Below are 14,992 nucleotides of genomic sequence, written 5' to 3' on the forward strand. Positions count from 1 at the left end.
TTTAGTAAATTGACTCTGAGTAAGAGAAATACATTTAACAGAAAAGTTCAAAATCAGTTGATATCTGTATACTTAAATAAATGTGTTTTGGCTGACAAACCAGCAATTTTCTTCAACTGTCAGATTTGTATAAACTTGACAACTGCCACAACTGAAACTATCACAGTTTCTATTATTCGTGATATTTATATTTTGTTTATTTCTAAAAATTCCTTTGTATCAAACATAGAGGGAAAGATAGGAACCAGTATGAACCTTCAGTTACTTTGTTTGTATTCACAAAATGCCTGATATTCCTATAGGAATAGTTTGTATTCACAAAATGCCTGATATTCCTATAGGAATAGTTTGTATTCACAAAATGCCTGATATTTCTATAGGAATAGTTTGTATTCACAAAATGCCTGATATTCCTATAGGAATAGTTTGTACATGTATTCTCAAAATGCCTGATATTTCTATAGGAATAGTTTGTATTCACAAAATGCCTGATATTCCTATAGGAATAGTTTGTACATGTATTCACAAAATGCCTGATATTTTTATAGGAATAGTTTGTATTCACAAAATGCCTGATATTTCTATAGGAATAGTTTGTATTCACAAAATGCCTGATATTCCTATAGGAATAGTTTGTATTCTCAAAATGCCTGATATTTTTATAGGAATGGTTTGTTTTCATAAAATGCCTGATATTTCTATAGGAATAGTTTGTATTCTCAAAATGCCTGATACTTCTATAGCAATAGTTTGTATTCACAAAATACCTTATAATTCTCTAGGAATAGTTTTAAATTTTACAGAAAGGATCATCCTGGAGGAGGAGGACTTGTCCCAGAATGATGACGAGGATTTTGTGGTGAGTTCTACAACTTTGTTAATCATTCATAAACTTAATTGAAGTACAACTGAAAATTGAGTGTCTTTTTGTAAATTTTAAAACCCATGAAGTGCATGATGAAATTTTTTCAATTACCACTATCTATAAATAAACAAAAATTGTTTAATTTTGTCAATATATCAAATCTACCAATTCTGTGTAAATTTTGTGTGATTGCTTTGACATTTGTGATTACAGGAGACCATGAAGAGGCTGATAAACAGAGGCAGCTCCTCCACCCAACAGTCTGTATCCACATTGTACCTGTGTTACTCTATATCTATTATATATACAGCTCCTCCACACAACAGTCTGTATCCACTTTGTACCTGTATTACTCTATATCTATTATATATACAGTTCCTCCACCCAACAGTCTGTATCCACATTGTACCTGTGTTACTCTATATCTATTATATATACAGTTCCTCCACCCAACAGTCTGTATCCACTTTGTACCTGTGTTACTCTATATCTATTATATATACAGTTCCTCCACCCAACAGTCTGTATCCACTTTGTACCTGTATTACTCTATATCTATTATATATACAGCTCCACCACCCAACAGTCTGTATCCACTTTGTACCTGTGTTACTCTATATCTATTATATATACAGCTCCTCCACACAACAGTCTGTATCCACTTTGTACCTGTGTTACTCTATATCTATTATATATACAGTTCCTCCACCCAACAGTCTGTATCCACATTGTACCTGTGTTACTCTATATCTATTATATATACAGCTCCTCCACCCAACAGTCTGTATCCACTTTGTACCATTGATACTCTATATCTATCTATTATATATACAGCTCCTCCACCCAACAGTCTGTATCCACTTTGTACCTGTGTTACTCTATATCTATAATATATACAGCTCCTCCACCCAACAGTCTGTATCCACATTGTACCTGTGTTACTCTATATCTATTATATATACAGCTCCTCCACCCAACAGTCTGTATCCACTTTGTACCATTGATACTCTATATCTATCTATTATATATACAGCTCCTCCACCCAACAGTCTGTATCCACTTTGTACCTGTGTTACTCTATATCTATTATATATACATCCCCTCCACCCAACAGTCTGTATCCACTTTGTACCTGTGTTACTCTATATCTATTATATATACAGCTCCTCCACCCAACAGTCTGTATCCACATTGTACCTGTGTTACTCTATATCTATTATATATACAGTTCCTCCACCCAACAGTCTGTATCAACTTTGTACCTTTGTTACTCTATCTTATATACAGCTCCTCCACCCAACAGTCTGTATCCACATTATACCTGTGTTACTCTATATCTATTATATATACAGCTCCTCCACCCAACAGTCTGTATCCACTTTGTACCTGTGTTACTCTATATCTATCATATATACAGCTCCTCCAACCCACAGTCTGTATCCACTTTGTACCTGTGTTACTCTATATCTATTATATATACAGTTCCTCCACACAACAGTCTGTATCCACATTGTACCTGTGTTACTCTATATCTATTATATATACAGCTCCTCCACCCAACAGTCTGTATCCACTTTGTACCTGTGTTACTCTTTATCTATTATATATACAGCTCCACCACCCAACAGTCTGTATCCACTTTGTACCTGTGTTACTCTATATCTATTATATATACAGTTCCTCCACCCAACAGTCTGTATCCACTTTGTACCTGTGTTACTCTATATCTATTATATATACAGCTCCACCACCCAACAGTCTGTATCCACTTTGTACCTGTGTTACTCTATATCTATTATATATACAGCTCCTCCACCCAACAGTCTGTATCCACTTTGTACCTGTGTTACTCTTTATCTATTATATATACAGCTCCTCCACCCAACAGTCTGTATCCACTTTGTACCTGTGTTACTCTATATCTATTATATATACAGTTCCTCCACCCAACAGTCTGTATCCACTTTGTACCTGTGTTACTCTTTATCTATTATATATACAGCTTCACCACCCAACAGTCTGTATCCACATTGTACCTGTGTTACTCTATATATATCTTATATACAGCTCCTCCTCCCAACCATCTGTATCCACTTTGTACCTGTGTTACTCTATATCTATTTAATATACAGCTCCTCCACCCAACCGTCTGTATCCACATTGTACCTGTGTTACTCTATATCTATTATATATACAGCTCCTCCACACAACAGTCTGTATCCACATTGTACCTGTGTTACTCTATATCTATTATATATACAGCTCCTCCACCCAACAGTCTGTATCCACTTTGTACCTGTGTTACTCTATATCTATTATTTATACAGTTCCTCCACCCAACAGTCTGTATCCACTTTGTACCTGTGTTATCTATATCTATTATATATACAGCTCCTCCACCCAACAGTCTGTATCCACATTGTACCTGTGTTACTCTATATCTGTCTTATATATACAGCTCCTCCACCCAACAGTCTGTATCCACTTTGTACCTGTGTTACTCTATATCTGTCTTATATTTACAGTTCTTCCACCCAACAGTCTGTATCCACATTGTACCTGTGTTACTCTTTATCTATTATATATACAGCTCCTCCACCCAACAGTCTGTATCCACTTTGTACCATTGTTACTCTATATCTGTCTTATATATACAGCTCCACCACCCAACAGTCTGTATCCACATTGTACCTGTGTTACTCTATATATATCTTATATACAGCTCCTCCACCCAACAGTCTGTATCCACTTTGTACCTGTGTTACTCTATATATATCTTATATACAGCTCCTCCACCCAACAGTCTGTATCCACATTGTACCTGTGTTACTCTATATCTGTCTTATATATACAGCTCCTCCACCCAACAGTCTGTATCCACTTTGTACCTGTGTTACTCTATATCTGTCTTATATTTACAGTTCTTCCACCCAACAGTCTGTATCCACATTGTACCTGTGTTACTCTTTATCTATTATATATACAGCTCCTCCACCCAACAGTCTGTATCCACTTTGTACCATTGTTACTCTATATCTGTCTTATATATACAGCTCCACCACCCAACAGTCTGTTTCCACATTGTACCTGTGTTACTCTATATATATCTTATATACAGCTCCTCCACCCAACAGTCTGTATCCACTTTGTACCTGTGTTACTCTATATATATCTTATATACAGCTCCTCCACCCAACAGTCTGTATCCACTTTGTACCTGTGTTACTCTATATCTATTATATATACAGCTCCTCCACCCAACAGTCTGTATCCACTTTGTACCTGTGTTACTCTATATATATCTTATATACAGCTCCTCCACCCAACCGTCTGTATCCACTTTGTACATGTGTTACTCTATATATATCTTATATACAGCTCCTCCACCCAACAGTCTGTATCCACTTTGTACCTGTGTTACTCTATATCTATCATATATACAGCTCCTCCACCCAACAGTCTGTATCCACTTTGTACCTGTGTTACTCTATATCTATTATATATACAGCTCCTCCACACAACAGTCTGTATCCACATTGTACCTGTGTTACTCTATATCTATTATATATACAGTTCCTCCACCCAACAGTCTGTATCCACATTGTACCTGTGTTACTCTATATCTATTATATATACAGTTCCTCCACCCAACAGTCTGTATCCACTTTGTACCTGTGTTACTCTTTATCTATTATATATACAGCTCCTCCACCCAACAGTCTGTATCCACTTTGTACCTGTGTTACTCTTTATCTATTATATATACAGCTCCTCCACCCAACAGTCTGTATCTACTTTGTACCTGTGTTACTCTATATCTATTATATATACAGCTCCTCCTTCCAACAGTCTGTATCCACTTTGTACCTGTGTTACTCTATATCTATTATATATACAGCTCCTCCAACCCACAGTCTGTATCCACTTTGTACCTGTGTTACTCTTTATCTATTATATATACAGCTCCTCCACACAACAGTCTGTATCCACATTGTACCTGTGTTACTCTATATCTATTATATATACAGTTCCTCCACCCAACAGTCTGTATCCACTTTGTACCTGTGTTACTCTATATCTATTATATATACAGTTCCTCCACACAACAGTCTGTATCCACATTGTACCTGTGTTACTCTATATCTATTATATATACAGCTCCTCCACCCAACAGTCTGTATCCACTTTGTACCTGTGTTACTCTTTATCTATTATATATACAGCTCCTCCACCCAACAGTCTGTATCCACTTTGTACCTGTGTTACTCTATATCTATTATATATACAGCTCCTCCACCCAACAGTCTGTATCCACTTTGTACCTGTGTTACTCTATATCTATTATATATACAGCTCCTCCACACAACAGTCTGTATCCACTTTGTACCTGTGTTACTCTATATCTATTATATAATTTATACATGTACATATACACAGCAAAATGTGCCACATACGTTTCACATATGTGCAGAAACGTAAGTTAAACATATGATTAACATATGAAAAACATATGTTGCACATTTTGCTGTGTACAGTTAGTCTTGCTTACAAGAAAGTACTGGGGAATCATGCATTTAGTTATGGTACTTATAACCAACACATATAGGATAGAAAAATGCTTCCTTATCTCTTGGATTTTCCTATATGCTAGCTAGTTCCTTGGTTGCAAGCAATTTTTTTTCATTCTGACAATGATGACCTCTTTAGGTAAAAATATAAAATTATAGAAACCTGCTGCACCAAGGAAAACATAACTCAAAATTTTCTTTCAAATATATACTTATATATACATAATCAATAAGTTGATGTCCATTTGAAAAGCTATTAAATCAAAATTTTCTTTTAAGCATGCTCTTGTGGATTATATCAGAGTTTCTTCTTTTCATCTTGGACTTCTAGGCCCAACTCGTCGACCCCCTCTGGGGCCTCAGGGTTTGACCCCCGAGGAGGTCCTCCTAAGAGGGATCCAGGACAACCACCGCAGGAAATTCCGTTCCTGAATCCAAAACACGCAGAGGAGTATGCCAGAATACAGAGAGAGAAGCAACAGCAGGCTGCTGCCAAGACTGGTCCTCAACCCGCCACCGGTCAGCCACCAAGCAGGCCCCAAGGTCAGCAACCCGGTGGTTTTGTGGGTCAGCAGTCAGTGGGGTCCCAGGGAGCACAGCGCCCATCACAGACTTCCGAGACTATCTACAAAAGAAATGAAACTCCATCCCAGAGCACCACTGCAGCAACCAATCAAGCGGGAGCTGGTAGATCAGAGGGATCCTCCACCGCAGGCACCACATCATCCACAAACACCACAAGCAGAAAAAAAACACAAGGTATACCAGGAGTGGGGACAAGTTTTGTCCTCTATTTCACATGCTGTAATACAATTCTGTGTTGTTCAAATTCCTCCATTGTTTTGTTTGATATTTTAATGCCTATTGGTTACATGGTTAAAATGCTGTCCTTCTTACATTGTTTTTCCTTCCACTTAGCATCATTTTTTTTTACATTCTATGTAATTAAAATACTTTGGTTAATTAGTTACAATACCTTCAAGCGGCAAGAAAAAAATTCTTTCCAGGCCTGATGGTCTCATGACAGATTTTTGAATGTCACCTTTATTGCCTAAAATAAACATTAACCTATATATGTACATTGATTTAGACGATGAAGTGTGCTACGTTTGGCAGTACTATACGGACCAGGGCGACTGGAGGTCGTACTCCCCTGATATCCAAAAGCGGGTGGAGTCTGAATATCTGAAGCGCAAGTGTAAAGGAAGCATCGTTATTAACTTGGGAAAGGGCTCGTAAGTCCCAAAGCTAAGATTCAATTTTTTACTTTTTCATTCACTAATTCATTTTTCAAGAATAATTTCTCTGACAGCCTTGCAGACCCTTGTATACAGTGGCGGCTAGGTATATCTTAAAGCTTTTAATGTCCCAACAAATTTTTAATGTAGCTCAAATACATTTTACTGCGGCACTTGTTAACAGTATAAATTATCACTGAGTATAACTACATGGACTACTGTAAATTCCTTATTTTACGCGAGTACTTAATTCTGCGATTCCACTGTTTTGTATCAGATCACGAGAATATAAAATCGCGATAACCAATTTTTAGTTATAATTTTCTATAGTTCAAAACTGTCTGAAAAAATAAAAAATTTAAAATCTGCGACGGTTGCTTCTCGTGATTTTTTCGCAGAAATTAATTTGTCGCGTTTAATTAGGAATCTACAGTATTGGGATTTGGGGTCGCAGATCTGTCCTATGGTCCATAATAACTATAAAGCTGTTGATTAAAGAGGACACAATGGTTGTGGCCATTTTTAGACTGTATTAACCTCCTATAGAAGAGTAGCTCTAAAAAAGCTATAATATGAATTTTTTTTTTCTAAAGAATATAGTTTATAGCTTTCATAAACATATCTAAAACATTATTAGGTAGATTTGATGGGTGACTGTTGACAGCACAGCCTCCTTATACACAACACTCAAGAGTTTAGTGTACAATTACCGTACATAGACTGAATGAATTCTTTTAAATCATGAAATCATAACTATAAACATATAATCATTTTATTCCTTGATTTGTCACAACTAGGGAAAGAATAATCTTCAAAAGCATGGAGCAAAGAAATGTGGAAAAACAAGTCGTAAGGCCAGTCCGAAGAGTGGGTGAGTGGGACTAATTCTTTAAAATCAATCAAGATCAAATACCTGTTTCTACAGTTGACAGCTTACAGATTATTTTGTGGATAAATTTATTTCTAAATTTTAGTTTTCTTGATATCAAGATTTCTTTTCAGGTTTTTTTTATCTTAAAAAATATATACGATAATAATTATATTTTCATTAAAAGATATTGAAGTACAATATGATTTCTATATATACAGAAGCTGATGCTGAAAAGTTGAGAGAGCTTCAGGAGATGTGGTCTGCATAGTTAGGGAGGAAGTGATGTCATAAAGTGATCTACTATCATCCAATATACAACATTGTACAGGAAAACTCAGTTATAGTGAAGTGCCATAAAGATTGTTGATTAAACGTTATCTGTAATGTGTCTATATTACATTTTTAAGATGAGGGAAATGAAACTGACTTTGCTGTAGTGGTGAATTTGTTTATAGCAGGATTACAATTTGTCGTTAATTACTATGTACTTAATTTCTCAGTAGGAGTGGAATTATAAAATCTTTGACCAACTGTGTTATTCATAGAATAATGGTTATAGTTATTCTCTTCTGTCTATCTGATATATTCTCTTCTGTCTATCTGGTATATTCTCTTCTGTCTATCTGGTATATTCTCTTCTCTCTATCTGTTATATTGTTCTGTCTATCTGTTATATTGTCTTCTGTCTATCTGGTATATTCTCTTCTGTCTATCTGTTTGTCCTATTGTCTTTTTAGCTTTTCTGTGGCTTTAATTTATGGTGTTATATTATTACGATATTTTCATGTTTGTATTTTATATTTACTAAATTTATTTGAGTCTATACAGACCCTTTTATTCAGCGTTGTTTCATCTAATAATAGGAACCATTTTTACGTGATCACATACGGTCGGCGTTTTATATGCTGTATGATTTGTATTCTCTGTTGAAATTTTTATCGATTAAGCAAATATTTTTAAACTACATCACAAGGATTTTTTTTATAAATAATAACAATTCACTAAATGTAGTTTGCAAAATTATGAATTCCAAAACCAGATTGGTTGATGCAAATGTAAATTACAAACCAAAAGGTTTTTGTTTATCTTTACAAGAACTGTATAGAATTTACTACAATATTTCCCTTTTCAACTTTTATTTTGTTTAAGATATCAGTGATTAGCCACTTTATTTGGTTTTGTTTTTTTAACATACGTGTAAATATATGTGAGATGGTTTGATATTTGTTGTTTGTTATTTTGGTTGGTTAAAATTTCTTATCTTTCAATATCATGTAATTATAGCAATTTTTTATTCTTTGCCATTTTTGCACATGTGACCAAGTTCTCCTGTATCAAAATAAAAATCTACTTCAATATCATATTCTTATTTCAACATGTTAATGTACAAATCATAGATTTGGGATTTCCTTAAATAAATATATTTTTCTCGTCTTAGTGTTGGATTATGAATGACTCAAGACTCTGGGTGAGTCGGACGTGGCCGAAGCTGGCCGCCGTATTCCGGACTGCTGGCTGACAATTGTACACAACTCTATGTACTGGCCAAAATTTCTAACGCCCCACTTTTATTTTTTTTATTACATACAAAACTTTAACATCATTTTTTTAAATCGTAACCACTATCGACTGCTGTTAAAAATGCTCAACTGTTCATGTAAAAAAAATTGTAATCGAGTAGGTAATTATTCGACCATGACCGTTTTTTGTTGAAAAGCGTGGAACGCATGTTCGATGTGTTTCTCGGGTGTGTTATTCAAAATGACTTAATTCGATTGATTTCCCATCTTTAACTGATTGTAAAAAACATTGAAACAGTTACGAAAAATGCGGCGCATGTTTACCCAGGAATCTTTAAGATCAGTTGGTGTGGCCAAAGCAGAACGCGGATCACAATTGGTTTGTTTCCTTTCAAAACAATTGCTTTATTTACTTTTAACCTTTAAAAATGAAGTCCTAAACAATAAAACAGCTTCCCCTAATAAATGATTTTCATCACAGATCGTTAGATTTTTTACAGACACCACTAAATCATTCTAAGTCTTGACCAGTGCAACCGGAAGTGTTGAAGAATCGCCATGAAGGCCAAAACGTCATGTAACGACACGTCAACATGACCGCTACATTAGGGTAACTCACCTTTCTGATAGACACCGTACAGCACGCGCAACTGCACAGCACAATTTATACCACATCAATGGCTTTTATGGGCGGGACGATATAAATCCAAGAGTGAAAAGTTCCTTAATTATCATCCGAATTTTGCCGAACTAGACCACATAAACATGAAATAACCTTCCGCAAAGGTTTTTTATTTTATCGTGGGATCTCAATGAGATGCTGTTATTAGCGCGGACGTGGGACGTATGAGGTATTAATGTTGTGATGTTTATTTCTTGGGTACCTGTAGCTTCTTCATTTTTTCATCAAGCCCATAAACAGATAAATAAATTCTGATTGAGTTTTCAACAAAATGCTTTGTTATTATTAATTCTTCCTATTTGAACACTGTCATGGTCAAAATTTTGGGAATTACAAATAGTATATTATTTAAACACTTGTCTGGGCCGTTAGAAAGACTAGTATATATTGGATTCTGAACAAAGAGTAAAAATTGACAGGTGATGACATAAGTATGCTGAGTGAATATTGACAGTTATAAAATAATTAAATAAACGCAATGAGTCTTTGATGTCATAGACAATAAAAACAGATAATTGCACATTATTGTTTTAAGGGATTAATTAGCAGTTCATGAGACATAACAATCTGTCTCTTTGAAATCACAAGATATACAGTCCGAAAAGTTTCAATCACTGATTGAATAAGTAATTTTGTACGAAATAAACCATGAAAAAATATTACAAGACAGATGTTGAATTTAAGAAGTCAAGTCCCAAAAAAAGTTACTGATGAATAGTGAACTTTGCACGGTGATAATATCTTCGAAAAAGCTATTGCGAAACTAAAAATCCACATCGAATTGCTTTTACAAATGTTATTATCAAAAGAGAGACACTATTTACATTTCATTCGTTCTAAAAATCAATCAAATGTAGACTTAACTATACTTCCAAAAAATAAAATTCTTCCCTACCAAAAGTTTTTTCCCTCCAATTCATGAAATTCCTAATCCGTGGGGGGGGGGGGGGGGGGGGGGGTTGTGGTAACTTCAATTTGACTCCTCATTTCCTTATTTTCATATCAATTTTTTACTTACTTCCAAAAAAGTGGGGGGGGGGGGGGCAACTCCATTATAATTCATTTTTTATATGTAAATTTTAAAAATTTGTTGCTGCGAGAAAAAGTGGGGGGGGGGGGGGGGGGCTGATGCTACGTGCCTGTTTTCTGTACAATCTACTTCAATATCTGCTCCCTGCTTGTCCTGTTTTTCTACTTTGTCCTCCATATTTTGTAAAAAAGAACCTTATGTATTTTTTGGTTTGGTATTTGTTTCTATACAGGGTTTGATTTGATTTTGATGAATGGTAACATTGTAGATAGAGTGGGGCACCAAGGTTTTCTATGCAAATTAAAATACTATGGAATCTCTAATAAATTACTATATGTTGGGTTGAAAACTACTTGTCTGATAGAACACAGAAAGTAATCCTTGGTGGTTTTTCATCAACATTGCGAAGTACCAACTCTGGCGTCCCACAAGGATCTGTCTTAGGTCCCTTTTTATTCCTTTTGTACATTAATGACATATCAACACACTTAGACAACTCAGTTAGATTATTTGCTGATGACACATCTTTGTATATTATAGTAGATTATGATATTTTGACATATTTATCGTAACAACCGTGGTGATTGTTGTGCATATCCAACAGTCACAGTACGTGCTTACGGGAAGCGTACGTCCTTCCAAAATCGTAAGATGCACTTGCGTGTCTCGCAAGATTTTCAATAAAACCCACCCGTAGAAGCACATACGACCAATCGCGACTGAGCGTGGAACGCCTTTTTTTTTTTTTTTTTTTTTCTTTTTTTTTTTTGTGAGTGAATATTTTATTGGCTCAACAATTATGGTACATATATTTTTAGAACATAATTCAAAACGTTTCACAATAGAATAAATGATAAATAGCATGGAAACAGGTCAATATACTAGTACTTTGGACATGGAGCTAAAATATTAACATGGATCTAAAATATACATGCATCTTAGTTTTTAACATGGTAGAAAGCATTGATCAGCAATCTTCAAAACAATCAAGACAATCCCTATAATACTGAAAGACTACAGTTTATAAGTTAACTAATATTGGCTGCCATAATTCGTAAAAAATGAGCATTTGATTCTTCGAACAAAGATAATTTTCTTTCGCATGAAGTTTGTTTCTTAGAAAATTTTTAAAAGCAATGAACTCAATTTGTTTGCCAGGAGATTTTGAATGAATTAGATGTATAAAGCATTTTCCAAGTAAAATACAATAATTTAGTGGAACATTTTTTACTTTGTAGATACCAAATATGACATCTTGCATTGTTACATGTAAGTGATTGACATTTTCTATATGTTGTTGCCACCAATATATTAGATCTTTCCAGAAAATTTGTATGCTTTTACATTGGAAATATCTATGATGTATAGTGTCAATTTCATTACAGTTGTCTGTGTTACAGTTCGTACTTGGAATCAATTTCATATTAAAAAGCGACTTGTTATGTACTATGATTCTGTGTAATATTTTGAGCTGAAGAGATTGTGCGTTAGTTTGTGTGCAACACTGAAAAGGTAAATTAAATATCTTTTTATAATCAGAGACTGGAATTTCTACTTCAAATATTTTTGACCATTTTTGGATACAGAGAGTAATTTCCTTACAACTGTTAATTAAAATCCAATATGCATCTTTACATTTTAATTCACTTAATGGTATAAGTTTTCCTTGAACAGACAAGGAGTGCATTATATTCCCTTCGCTATGGGGAGGATGTGTTTTGTCTTTGACATGTTTTTTCCAGTTATTTGGGATATAGGAAAGAAGACTGTTGTATTGAAGAAAAGAGGGTTTAAATTTAAATTTTTTGTAAAACTCATCTAAGGGTAAGAAAGGTTAAGAAAGAACCATCATTGTTAATAATATCTTTTAAAAACATTATACCATTTTAATACCATTTTTATACCATTCAGAAAAAAAGATTGATTTATTGTCGATGCATATAAAATTGTTAAACCACAAGCATTCTGTAAAAATGGGTGGGTTTATGCTGATTTCATTCATACAATTTCTAAATATTTTCCATGAAGTAATTATATTATAATAAAAGGTAGGTAACTTTGCGTGGAACGCCTTACTAACAGATGAATTATAAAGTTTTGTCATGTTCAAATATATTTGAAATCTATGTCACAAAAAAGTAACTGACATCATGGATGCTTGAGGACAGGACCAGCATCGACTGGCCACCCCCACCCTAAAGTATATATACCCCCGGGCCTTTACTTTCTTTTTTTCATTAAACACCCTTATGTGACATTTATATGAAAATCGTACACGTCTATAAAATACAACTTTATAGAGGGGTATGACTTTAAAGAATGTTCCTTTATAGGTTATTTTTGCCAAAATTAAACCCGGAGGTCGGGGGGGGGGGGGCAACATCAGAGCATCGATAAATAGCTAACCATGTACTAATTTTTGATATTGAAAAAAAAATCGAATATTTTAAAAGCCCTTATATCATAAATCAGAAAAACATGTCAAAAAGATATAACTTCTCAATTCTAATTTTTTCCGGATTTTTATCATTTACTCGTAACAGGTTCCACACGGAAGTAGAATTTGGACATGGCTGACGCAAACATCAACAATCGGGAACCAAATTTAGAAAACGTGCAAAATCAATTGCATGAGACAACTCTAAGCAACGCAGAAACAGAGCCACCGCCGGTAGAGGAGGAGGTGGTTGAGAGGGAGATAACACAGACGGACCATTTAAACAAGCGACTTTTGTCCGCTTTTCTTGACCGGATAAACGTCGGTAACTCGCAACCCGAACTTCCTCAGGTGGAACCGGTGGAAGACGAAGACTGGGAAGTAAAGAGCGAGGATCGGGAGGAAGAGAAGTGAGACATGACCGGAAAACCACCAATCATTATAGGAATATCTGGGTAGGTCGAACAGGCTCGGTAAAGTTTCTTTCTATGTAAAAGATAAAGGGTTTAACTGTTCATGTCCACGTGAAAGAGAATTTCATAATGTTGAATTATAATTACTGTATGGATTATAAAAGGCAGTGTTATAAAACTACCTTTAAATCATAGTGCTTAGACTGTTATATATGTTTTATGTATGTGAACTACATGGTTTTAATGGCCATTATATCAATGTTAAAATTTAATACAATTGACACATGTTCTGGGGGATTTGGTTTTCAAAAACAAGAAATAGAAAAAAAGATATAGCGTTGCATTTTGAAGTTATAAAGTAAACATCTGAATTGTAACTTCACATATTTCCATTTGTTTCTTCATAACAGATGTAAAGAGGCCTTTTTAAGAGGGTGTTTTCAGTACACATAGATTATGCATAATAATTGAAAAAGTTATGAAATGATATTAAGAAGTTGTCTAACTTTGATATTTTTCTTTATTTGTCTTAGTTAAGAGGCTCTGGTTATGTCAGTCAGATTATATCAGTGTTTATTTATTCCGAAATGTATCTCAATCCATTCCATCTGATTATAAAATATTTTAAAACATGTCAGAACCTGTTTTAACACATGCTTATCAAAACAAGCTAATTTTGATATTTTCAGGTCCTGTATTTTTAGACCTTTATCAAATACTTCTTGGCTTTGTTTCTCCTAATCTGACCCTATAAATTTTTAAGTCTGGAAAGTAGATAGGGAATGATCAATGACATTTAGAATATGAAAATGAGTTGGCAACTTTCATCAGAGAAAACTCAAGACAGATTCCCTTGAAAGTTCATCAAAGAAGAAATAACAGAATATGATATCTGTTACAGTAATTGTAGTGTGTTAACATTACCCGTATTTTGGCTCTTTGCAGGGTCACAAACAGTGGCAAGACCTCACTGACCAACAAACTGAGAGCCCACCTCCCTGGGTGCCGCACAATCTGTCAGGACTCTTACTTCTTGGTTCGTAAAAACTTTCTCTGGTAGTCGTCAGCTGCTTATTCTAAATTATCACAAATACAAACACACATCAGCATGACCTTATAGCAGACTGTTTAATGTCATTGTACTGTATTGTCTACTCATCATTGCATGCTCGGAGGCTTATATCATCATTACATTTCCTCTCCGTGCTTCACAGGAACCCCCTGACCCGCGCCTGACCCCGATTCCAGAGCTTGACCATTATAACTTTGATGGTTTGTACTCATAGATTTTGTAGAATCTTCTATTTGTAATTGTTCCATTACTAAACTCATACTAGAAAAAAGAAGCACCACACACATCTGTTGATT

At 34.8% G+C, this 14,992-nt stretch overlaps 1 protein-coding gene across 2 annotated transcripts in view; it reads left to right on the plus strand.

The window, feature by feature from the left end:
- LOC128176351 (uncharacterized) overlaps positions 1 to 14,992 on the plus strand; it is a 36,171-nt gene that overhangs the window by 18,029 nt on the left and 3,150 nt on the right. The window contains exons 17-23 of one of the 2 annotated variants that reach the window (XM_052842610.1): positions 804 to 859; positions 1,079 to 1,125; positions 5,765 to 6,192; positions 6,524 to 6,668; positions 13,421 to 13,621; positions 14,570 to 14,660; positions 14,839 to 14,896. In XM_052842610.1, the coding sequence (XP_052698570.1) occupies positions 804 to 859; positions 1,079 to 1,125; positions 5,765 to 6,192; positions 6,524 to 6,668; positions 13,421 to 13,621; positions 14,570 to 14,660; positions 14,839 to 14,896 (1,026 nt within the window). Of the gene's footprint in view, positions 1 to 803; positions 860 to 1,078; positions 1,126 to 5,764; positions 6,193 to 6,523; positions 6,669 to 7,468; positions 7,543 to 7,760; positions 8,976 to 13,420; positions 13,622 to 14,569; positions 14,661 to 14,838; positions 14,897 to 14,992 lie in introns of those variants that run through there. The other variant, XM_052842609.1, reaches the window with a different exon arrangement.

The sequence above is a fragment of the Crassostrea angulata genome, chromosome 3 (genome assembly GCF_025612915.1).
Source record: "Crassostrea angulata isolate pt1a10 chromosome 3, ASM2561291v2, whole genome shotgun sequence".
Taxonomy (NCBI): Eukaryota; Metazoa; Mollusca; class Bivalvia; order Ostreida; family Ostreidae; genus Magallana; species Magallana angulata.